The sequence below is a fragment of the Penicillium canariense genome, assembly GCF_028826845.1.
Source record: "Penicillium canariense strain IBT 26290 chromosome Unknown utg000002l_segment0_segment0, whole genome shotgun sequence".
Taxonomy (NCBI): domain Eukaryota; kingdom Fungi; phylum Ascomycota; class Eurotiomycetes; order Eurotiales; family Aspergillaceae; genus Penicillium; species Penicillium canariense.
In genome coordinates, this window is record NW_026622729.1 from 2,666,455 (window position 1) to 2,676,665 (window position 10,211).

Consider the following 10,211-nt stretch of genomic DNA (forward strand, 5'->3'; position numbering starts at 1 on the left):
AAAGTCATTTCCCAATAATGACGCTTCCCTTTTCCTACCGACTGCCAAATGGTGGTGTTTGCATGTCTACCCATTGATGAATGTGGGCTGAACAGATTGATGGATTGTGGTATACGCCTGATATAGTCGACGATTGAACATGGCAGGGCTCGTGGAGGAATCTGACTGCTTCGCACTGCCTTGCCCTGCATCCCTTTTATATGATCATATCTGTCAACGAAAGCCCACGGGCCTAATTGTTGCTCATCTAGTTGTTCCCTTATCGTCCTGTCTCATCCTGTGGCGTCCCTTTCTTTTTTTTCCCCCTAAAAAAAAAACGGGTGATTATACCCGGCGCAGGTGGCGGAGGTTTCTCCGAGTTTGCTTTCTGATACTCCAGCTTTTCTTGGTTTGAATACAGATTAACTTATACAAAATATGTTGATCTTCTGTATGCTTCATGTAAAACGAAGGATCCCTCGTAGCTGCCTCTTGTCTCTATGCCCCTTGGAATAGTGATTCGGTGATGAGTGCTGTTTCTGTTCCCCGCGCATATGATCGATTCAAAGGGTTTGCCAAAGCTCTTCAATCAAACCGATTACCCTTCACAGTCCACGTTCCAAAAGCACATTCTCATTCGTTCACAGTATATAAACTAGTTCACGCAAAAGAACGTTTGAGCGCGACAGATGAAATCTATCCCATTTTGACGTCGAAAACAGAATATAGTGCGCATGAGGGGGGGAAGTACCATCCTTTCACAGTATCAACCAGCATGCCATCGGTGTCTCCGTGGGCTTTTCTGTTCTAGGAAGGCGACTTGCCATGATTTAAGTGGGTTAACCTTGTTCCTGTCACCAGTGAATTTATAACAACGGCAACAAACGGGATAATGTCGTCTTCTTGCAGTCAACCCTTTTCATAGCAACACAGCATTTCAAATTATCATGGCAGCATCACCCGTCGACACCGATCTTTTTGGTATAATCCCCGGTGGAAGTGCTTTTCTGGCGATCGACAGCTTGATCCTACCTAAGAAAGGCCTTTGCTCATCGATTGTAATGATTGTGACATTCTCATGCCAGTGGCAGGCGACATACTAAAGTGGACGTCCTCAAAAATCTCGTTTTGAAGCAGAAAATCTCAAGGATATACAATTCAGCGTAGCAACTCTAGGTTGGCGCTGCTGACGAAGGATATCTCATGAACACTCACATAGAAGATTGGAAGCTTCGATCTTCAGCCTTAGAGAACCATGGGAATCAACTCGGAAGCCACTCATCTACCTATTCTTCTACCCACCAGCATACCTAGCCAACTCTGCCCATTGTACCTAGCCAACTCATATAACCCGCTCCACGCATCAACATTTGGCTGCGTCTCCGGCGTAAACCCATATTCATGAATATGTGATTGATCCCAATCCTTGGGCTGCTCAATATAATCTCCTTTTGAAAGTCTCTCCAGCTCACACGTCCGCTTAGCTCCCGCGTCTCGTAGGGTCTGTATGACCACCGGGAAACACATATACGCCTCTGCCGCACGCGCTGGCGGACCCTGGTTTTCATCGTAAACGAGGCTCTGTTGAACCGCGTTTGTACGTGCCGCAGCTGCTTTGTACGATGCCAATTTCTGCATGTGTGAGCGGCGGCTGAGCTCGGCAGAGTGGAGGGCTTGATCCAAGGCCGTCCAGGGTGGGGATTTGGATTCATCGGGCTTATTTATGCAGCTAGAGAGACCCAGCGAGATGAGGAGATTTAATGTTAACGGTTTTCCGCGGCCTGCAGCGGCGATGAGAGATTCGTTGCTGTTAGGATTGGAAAGGTAATGCGTCTTGTAAGCCAGCTTGATATCAGTGTTGAAATGGAGCAGGAAGTGTCGGATGAGGTCGTGACTGGCTTGGTCTGTCAGAACGACGTTATTGGCAATTGAATAGAAGATGTCTCGTCCTCGGTTGTTGAGAACGAGAGGATCGGCGCCTTTGTCGAGCAGGAAGCGGCCTTTTCGTGCGGGATCGAGGCTTGTTTCCAGAGCTATGGATAATGGGGTCTCACCACGGCGGGTCTTTGCGTTGATGTCTGCTGGGCGAGAGTGGCCGAGGAGAATCTCACACGCAGCTTCGAATTCGTCCGCCGGGTGGTAGATGGTGGTTAATAAATGGAGTGGGGTTTCCTCTTCAAATCGGTTCCGGATGTCGATGTTTGGCATCGCTTGAACTATTTTCTGTAGAGTCGGCAGGTATGAATTGGGATAATCGAGACGCGGTCCAACGATGGATGCCCAGGAATGCAGAACTGTATCTCCTCCTGCCAACGTCGATTCTTTGAGGTCAGCTCCAGCCTCCAACAACGCGCAGATCATAGCACCGTCCCATATACCTAAATCGGCCGCTGCTGCAATGGGCGTCAGATAAGGATATCCCTTGTCCTTGGCGTTGATGTCCGCTCCAGCATCAACCAAGACCTGGACTAAATCGGTCATTTGCGCTAAATGATCCTCCCAAGTCCCATGACGGATCCAGTAGTGCCAGTGATGAGGCAGGTAGCCATGCCGGTCCGGAAAGTACTTGGTGATTGCGTGCAAGGTGTTTCGTCCTATCGAATCACGCAGAGTGCCGTCCGCACCGTGGGACATCAGATATTTGGCTATGGCCGATTCTCCAGTGTACGCCGCCAGGGCAAGCGGTGTGGTTGATGAATCGGAACCATGGTAGACTGCGTTGATGTTGACCCCAAGGGAAAGGAGCGCATCCATAGCTGTCATGTTGCGGAAGAAGCACGCCCAGTGGAAAGGTGTTCCATGAGGAAGCTCAAATGGACTAAATTGTCAGCTTGTTCGCTTTTCAATGGAGAAGAGGAACGTACTAGTGGAGTATTTGGATCTTCTCTGGGAATCCACCACTGTTCTCCTTGACCATGGGCTCCGTGACCGCATTGACATCGGCTCCTCCTTCGATCATTCTTTTCGCTATGTGGTGAATTGCACCTTCAGGAACCATGAAGAGCCAGTGGAGAGGAGTGAGTTTCTGTCGATTCCTGCTGGATGGCCTTGCACCTCGCTGAAGCAGGACCTCAATCACCTTGATATGTCCTGCTTGGAAGGCCTTGTATAGCGGCGTCTCGGCATCTTCATTTTCCACATCCACTGCCAGCTTAGTAGCATCCAGCAGCTCCTGGACAGCATCAACAGCCCCTAAAGCAGCAGCCGCATGTAATATGGTGTTCCCTTTCCTGTCAACAACATTCCCGTTTTCCATGCTCCATGCTAGTGCCCTTTTCTTGTTGACCGCCGTCTTAACATCGCGCTTCCTCAAGAATGGATCCGAACAGAATCCGCCTTGATCCCTAAACAGGTTCTTCATGTCATCGATTTCTTTTGTCAATCGACCAGATTTTGCGAAGAAATATCCCTCGGAAACAGCCTGCAGCGTCCATTGCTTCAATAAATCCTTGCTGAACTCCGGCTTTTGACCATGTGCTTCCGCAATCTGCGCATACACAGCCTGAGCAGGTGAGTATCCCGCCCTCGCAGAATCACCCATATACCTGAGCATGCGGTCAAGATACGCCGGTTTCTCGCCGGTGATTGTCTGCGCTATTCCAAACAGCACGTCCCCTGCGAATGGCGGGGCGTTCCCTTCCTTGCCGAGCGTATATTGCGCTTCAAGCTCCGTACGTATGCTTTGGTCGAGTCTGTACCAGAAGAGCGGGCCTTTATTGTAGATCGGGTCAATGATGCCAACGTGGGTATTTGTAGAGTAGGATTGGATTGAGGCGATCCTGGAACGGGTCAGCTATTGATATGGTAGGTAGAACAAGGATGGATATACCAAGATGCATATGTTGAAGAGTCTGATTGGAGAAGCTTTGCGCTTGGGAGTGGTCGGTTTCTGGGATCCTCCGCCATCAGGCCCAGAATTGCCTTCCGAAGTTCGATGCGTAGAGTTGAGGGTATCTCATTTTGGCTGCTGAGCAACTTGGAAATATGGTCAGGGACTTGACCAGGATTCCTATTCAGCGCCGCAACTTGACCGTTCGCTGTAAAAATGGAGAGGAGCACCATGCCAAAGCTATACGCATCGAACCTAAACATTAACTCTGGAGAAAAGCCTCCAAACCTCGAAATATCCCACTCTACCAACTCGGGCGCCAGCCAAGCCGGCGTCCCGCGGTAATCACTCAGCGAAAACCTCTGGTTGGGCGCCTCCAAATCAATACACACTCCAAAATCACTCAATTTGGCTTGGAAGGGAATGTTTTCACTCGGGCCAGTAAACACAAGCACATTATCCGGCTTGACATCCCCATGCACAATCTTAAGGGTATGGAGCGCTTCCAACCCATTTGCTATATCCAGCGCGAGCTGATATCGTACTGCTATGCCTCTGTTCTCGGTGCTCAAAAGACCCCCCAGGGGCATTATCGCCGCCTCCATAAACAGCACGGGGACCGCTAAATCGGCAAAGGGGAAATCAAACCCCCACGCCAGGAGACTGATGATGTTGGGATGTGCGCGCAAGACAGGATTGCAGAGCGATAGGATCTCCAGTTCCAATGTCTTCAATTGGAGGCGATAGTCAATGCTTGCTGCAAACCCGTGCTCCGCCCTACTGGAGAGGGGTATTTTGACGCGTTTGATGACCTCTCCTTCAAACACGGGATCCTTGAACACCGTAAACTGAGCGCCGGACCCGATTTTGGTGGCTCGGGTGGAGAGATTGGCAGCCTTGAGGAGACGGGGCCCGTGAATGCCGGTTTGGGAGAGGATGGTCGTGAATTGGGAGAGGGTGCTGAGGATGGGGGCCGACCCATTGCGCGTGGCTGTGATGGCGGACTCTAAAGGATCAATCCATGAACAATCGGGGTCAGAAGAGAGTTTGAGGCTGTCCAGGTCTAGCGCTTCAATGCCGGTGGTGTTGGACCAGGCGAGTGGGGAGGGGGGGGAGATTGGCTCCATCGAGGGAGTAATAGTCATTTTCATCCTCGAGGCAATCGAGGATATCTTCGGAGGAGAGGTCTGGCATTTTCTCCTATCTGCCCCGCTTAGGTGGAAAGATGACATGGGAAGTAATATTTATCTGCGGGGGCATCTTCCACGAGGAATTCACGATCAGCTAAGTAAAAGCATCCAATGACTGCAGCTCTCCCGCGGTGGGCGTAATAAGTTAGGCACTATCCCACTTGGCGTTTAGTGCTGACGCCCCCGACACATCGTTTCTTCCAGGTTTCCTGACAGCGTTCTTCGTGAACATTTCTTCCCCGCAAAATGGACTTCTATGGCACGGCAGTGACGGCCATCACCCAGGTCTACCAGGTCACCGTATTCATCCAGGGAGTCATCTCCGACGTCAAGGCCTTTGACGACGACCGAGCCGAGATTCGACTCCAGCTCAATGTCCAACTATCCACCCTTCTCTTTTTCAAACGCACTTTCTTCCACCCCGAACATGGACTGATGCTTCCGGGCAAAGTGGACCCCTTCATTGCCGACACGGTGGAAGGGCTGCTGGTGCAGATGAGGAAGACACTGGCCGAGTATGAAATCTTGGCAGCCAAGTACGGCCTCGTGGATGATGAGTACACCATCGAACCCGAGAAGCCCAAAGCCCAGGAGTCGCTGCTGGAACGCGCCAGGAGTAAGGCCAGGTCGCTCAAGCTCAAGGGGTATGACTGGTCGCTCTTCGATAAGAAGAAGCTGAATCGCATATTAGAGGCGTATACCCGGTGGTCCGAGGATCTGCGCAATCTCATGCAGCACATGTCGCAAGATACGCTGGCGAAGCTAGCCGAAAGCGACCGTTCAGGATTGAAAAGCAGTGGCCTCGAACCGGTCATGAAGCGGCGCATGCTGGCCGAGACAACGGCGCCGGCGAACTATCACAGTTTGGCTGGTACTCTCACGGAAGAAGGAAAATCAACAGGCGGTTTCCGACTGGGGAAATGGTCTTCGTCCGGAGCGGACGCAGCCGACGTGATTGTCGAGTATCATGAGTATGAGAGCATGCTCAAAAGCGACGATCTGGAACCAGACGAAATAGACGAACTCAAAGAACCCATTCGCAACCTGGCCTGGCTGCTCCAAAGCACCACCTTCGCTAGCACATCACCCGACTCTCTTGACCAGCCCAAGATCTATGCACTGGAATGTCTCGGCTTCATCGACCAGCCAGCCGAGGAACGCAGCGTCTTCCTCTATAAACTTCCCCCGTCCGAGTCACCCACCGCGGCATCCCTCACCACCCTGCATTCCTTTATCAACGCAGTGGATCCTGCCAAGCAAAGGCCAGTGAAGAAGCCTTGCCTCAATGACCGCTTCAGCATGGCGCATACTCTCGCCTTGACCCTGTCCAATGTTCACGCCTCCGCTTGGGTCCACAAGAACATCTGGAGCAGGGGAGTCCTTCTGTTCCTCGAGACGTCTTCAGGGGTCAGCACGTCAGGGCTGTACGAGCATCGCCTTGGTACAGTTGGCCCTGGAAGTAGAATCGTCTCGTACCTCAGTGATTGGGGCTACGCACGCTCTGTCCAACAGGGCACAGACATGCAGTCTGATTTTGAGGTCGAGCCTAATCTCTACCGTCATCCGAACCGGCAAGGGCGTCCGACGCAGCAATTCAGCCGACTGCACGATATCTATGCACTAGGTGTGGTCCTTTTGGAAATCGGGCTGTGGGCCACCCTGTCACGGTTGATGGAGGCGCACATCCGAGAGGCAGAGAACAGCGGGCGACTGCCGAGGCCGAAGAAAGTTGTCGAGACTTTGATGACGTTGGCGTCACAGGGCTTGCCGAAAGAAATGGGAGTGGGCTATACGATGGCCGTGCTGACTTGCCTGAAGGGTGATTTTAGAGGGACGGACGGACCAGCCCTCGCGGTGGATTTTCAGGAGAAGGTGGTGGATGTACTGAGAGCGGGTGTAGAACTATAAGCTCCCAATCTGTATGACACTCTGAGTTTTCCCAATTGCTGACGTACCATGGGAATTTGTTCTTGACTCTTACGGTACAACTTAGACAATGGGGCGTCTCCAGGAGCTCAGCAGCTCGTCAATGTTGGTCCATTCCCCGCAGATAGCCCAGGAAAGACAAGATTGAGAAAGACTAATCTAACCCTTATATACCCATCTTCCAGCTACGGGAGGATATATTTCCACGTATTGACCGGAGTACTAGGACCCAAAAAGAAAAAGCACTGTCACCACGAGGGGGTTTTTATTGCTGATCATATTTATCTCTTCGAATCCATTGATGGTTCAGTAAAATTCTCTGGTATGTCAAGCAGCTCTTGTCAGCTTTTAAGACGTTGGAATGTTGATTGTGTTTGTTGAGAGAGAGAGCTGTTGAGAGAACGATTTGGTGTAGTAGGGAGACCAGAGCACCCCACAGTGATCCATCTGTATCCCTTCATCCGGTCTCTTACGATTGTTCCGCTCAAGTATACGCTGTACTTCGCAGCATGCCTCTTATACCCTCTATACTCTATCCACAATGGCCCCGCACTATCCCCAAAACAGAAATAACCTCGGCGTAAACGGGAGGCGGTGAGCCTCCCTCCTCCTCGGTATCGCCGTCAGCTGTAGAGCGGTAAAAGCTGTAAAATACACGGGACAGCTCTCGAGCTCGCCCTCGACATACTGTAGCTACTGTATAATCCTGGTAGACATGGACAACACACTTCCGAAAGAAGAAAGCAGAATTCGGCAGGATGCACGTGGAATGCGGGGAAGTCCGAACCCAAATATCAAGCTGATCTCCGAGCTGCACGGCGCCGTGGGCAACCGAGCTGCCGGCATTTAGTGACAGCCCTCGCGGCAGTATCGGCGCCTGTGACCTATCCGCCTCAGCGCCGCTTTTTTTCCCATGGAGATGCTCCCGTCTACGCCGCATAAACCAGCACGTTCGCCCGGACAGATGGAGATATTATTTTGATTGATAAAACTCTCGCGTGCCATTATCCCGAACAGACCACTTTCTCCAGCTCTCTCAGCTGTCCTCCTGTTCTGTGGCGCAAGCTGATTTGTCTCGGGATTTCGCAGACCAAGTGAGGTCATTGCCGCGCCATTGTGCAGGACGCCCGCCCGACACCTTTGACTGCGGAACAGCTGTGGCGGACTGGATCTCTAAGGTGGAAAATCCTTGTGTACAACGGAGTTGGAGCTCCAAGCTAGATTGTCAAGCTTCCACCTCTGTTGCCACGTCGCTCCGGCGTTCTCGAGAACGGTCCCCTCCCTCGTCGCAATGGCTCCGCCAAAAGCTGCCCTACGGCCGCTCTCGCAGATCGTGCTGAACGCGCCGCCTGTTTTCAGCACGAATGCGCTTCGTGCTGCCTCTCGCCAACTTCGCCAACCCCTGTTGAATCGCCAGCGCCCCTCCCTAACTTCCACTTCGCGCTCGTCGCTTGCCTCCTGTACCCAGACCCGACACAGCTCCTATAACTCGCCGGATCCTTCGTCCAACACATCCAATGCGCGCAAGAAGGTCACCACGCAAACATTACGCAACCTCTATAAGAAAGGAGAACCCATCGCCATGATCACCGCCCACGACTTCCCCAGTGCCCATGCTGCCGATGAAGCTGGAATGGATATGGTGTTGGTAGGCGATAGCTTGGGAATGGTTGCAATGGGATTGGAAAATACCACGGAGGTGACCATGGAGGAGATGCTGCTCCATTGTCGGAGCGTAGCCCGCGGGGCGAAGACCGCCTTCATTGTACGTTGACTCCTTCACATATCTGGATGCGCCAGCATTGACAAGCAGGTAGGTAGGAGATCTGCCCATGGGCTCTTACGAGGTATCCCCCGAGCAAGCAGTTGAGTCCTCCATCCGCCTTGTGAAAGAAGGTCGCGTGCATGGAGTCAAAATCGAAGGAGGCGAGGAACTGGGCCCCACCATCAAGCGCATCATCCAGGCCGGCATCCCTGTTGTTGGCCATGTCGGCCTCACGCCGCAAAGGCAGAACGCGCTCGGTGGGTTCCGAGTACAGGGCAAGACTAGCACCAGCGCCATGAAGCTGCTGCGCGATGCGATGGTCATGCAAGAGGCCGGCGTGTTCATGTTTGTGCTCGAGGCTATGCCCCCCGAGGTAGCAAGCCTCATCACATCCAAGCTCAAAGTCCCCACGATTGGGATTGGCGCTGGCAATGGCTGCTCGGGCCAAGTGCTCGTCCAGGTCGACATGACTGGTAACTTCCAGCCTGGCCGATTTGTTCCCAAATTCGTGAGGAAGTATGCCGACGTTTGGGGCGAAGCGACCCGTGGCATGGTGCAGTACCGCGAGGAAGTCAAGAGCCGCGCGTTCCCTTCGCCGGAATATACCTATCCCATCTCGAAGGAAGAACTTGCCAAGTTCGAGAAGACGGTCGATGAGATGTATCAGAAGTAACGAAACGATTTTGTATAAGTATAATGTCCATCTGTTCATCACATGCGTGTGCCTTTAATACTCGCGTTGGGATCACGCATCAGCGGTACATATGCTCTTCATTCTTCGCGCGGTTGGCGGGCTGGCGTGGCGCCCCTGCTCAGCCGAATGCCGGCGTCATTGAGTAAGCGACAGTCAATTGATCATCTGTTTTGAAGCACTGTCACATGGGTTGAATAAGTAAAATGCATCGTGCGAGGCTTGAGTAAACCTACCCGCCAGAGCCCACCGACGCCTTCATCAAGGCCGGGCGCAAATACGCTATTCACATAGCAGAAAACGGAGTCGGTGTCCTTGCAGTCCAGCTTCTTTCGTAAAAATTTGACTACGGTTTCAAAATTTTTGCGATGCGCTGATTTTGAAGACCCGGTTCTTGAGAATCGGGGCCGACGGGAGAGGTTGGAAGCGGACGGTAACTAGAGCTGCGTTAGCCATATCGAACCCGTAAGATATCACAAAGCCCAGAGGAAGACAGGTTATCTTGTCATGGAGCCAAAGCGAGTATCTTGGAAGCCTTAGTACGTGGGAAGAGGTCCTACCTTTGCCAGCATCGATAGCTTCCACATCGGCCAGGGCCCGATGAGCATCGCGGGGCAGCCCCGTCAGCATGACCGACGCGGTCATGTTCATCGGGAGGTCGGCGCCATGATCATCGTCGGGTATGGGCGTGTCTCCCATCTTCGGTGATGCTGACTCTAGGCGGGCTGTTTGGCGGCCTGGGCTGGGGTGGAAGCTGAGGGTGCTGGACCCAGGCGGGCTGGTGGGGGGAGTCGCGGGCGGCGCGAACGGCGCGCTCCGAGGGAGATGAGG

The 10,211-nt window shown here is 52.6% G+C and overlaps 4 protein-coding genes across 4 annotated transcripts; 2 read left to right on the forward strand and 2 right to left on the reverse strand.

Moving 5' to 3' along the window:
• Positions 1-1,218: 1,218 nt before the first annotated feature.
• On the reverse strand, positions 1,219-4,953 carry N7482_004167 (uncharacterized protein; the record flags this gene model as incomplete). The annotated part of the gene is made up of 4 exons (XM_056686292.1): positions 1,219-1,223; positions 1,290-2,797; positions 2,844-3,758; positions 3,809-4,953. 4 exons carry the CDS (start codon positions 4,951-4,953, stop codon positions 1,219-1,221), a joined length of 3,573 nt encoding a protein of 1,190 aa, XP_056545034.1.
• A 291-nt stretch (positions 4,954-5,244) lies between these two features.
• On the forward strand, positions 5,245-6,906 carry N7482_004168 (uncharacterized protein; the record flags this gene model as incomplete). Its single annotated transcript, XM_056686293.1, has 1 exon — positions 5,245-6,906. One exon carries the CDS (start codon positions 5,245-5,247, stop codon positions 6,904-6,906), a length of 1,662 nt encoding a protein of 553 aa, XP_056545035.1.
• A 1,309-nt stretch (positions 6,907-8,215) lies between these two features.
• Positions 8,216-9,362, forward strand: N7482_004169 (3-methyl-2-oxobutanoate hydroxymethyltransferase ECM31; the record flags this gene model as incomplete). The annotated part of the gene is made up of 2 exons (XM_056686294.1): positions 8,216-8,689; positions 8,742-9,362. 2 exons carry the CDS (start codon positions 8,216-8,218, stop codon positions 9,360-9,362), a joined length of 1,095 nt encoding a protein of 364 aa, XP_056545036.1.
• A 254-nt stretch (positions 9,363-9,616) lies between these two features.
• Positions 9,617-10,079, reverse strand: N7482_004170 (Ubiquitin-like protein ATG12; the record flags this gene model as incomplete). The annotated part of the gene is made up of 2 exons (XM_056686295.1): positions 9,617-9,817; positions 9,924-10,079. Coding segments are annotated over 2 exons (357 nt in total), but the record flags the coding sequence as incomplete, so codon positions are not given.
• Between the last annotated feature and the right edge of the window lie 132 nt (positions 10,080-10,211).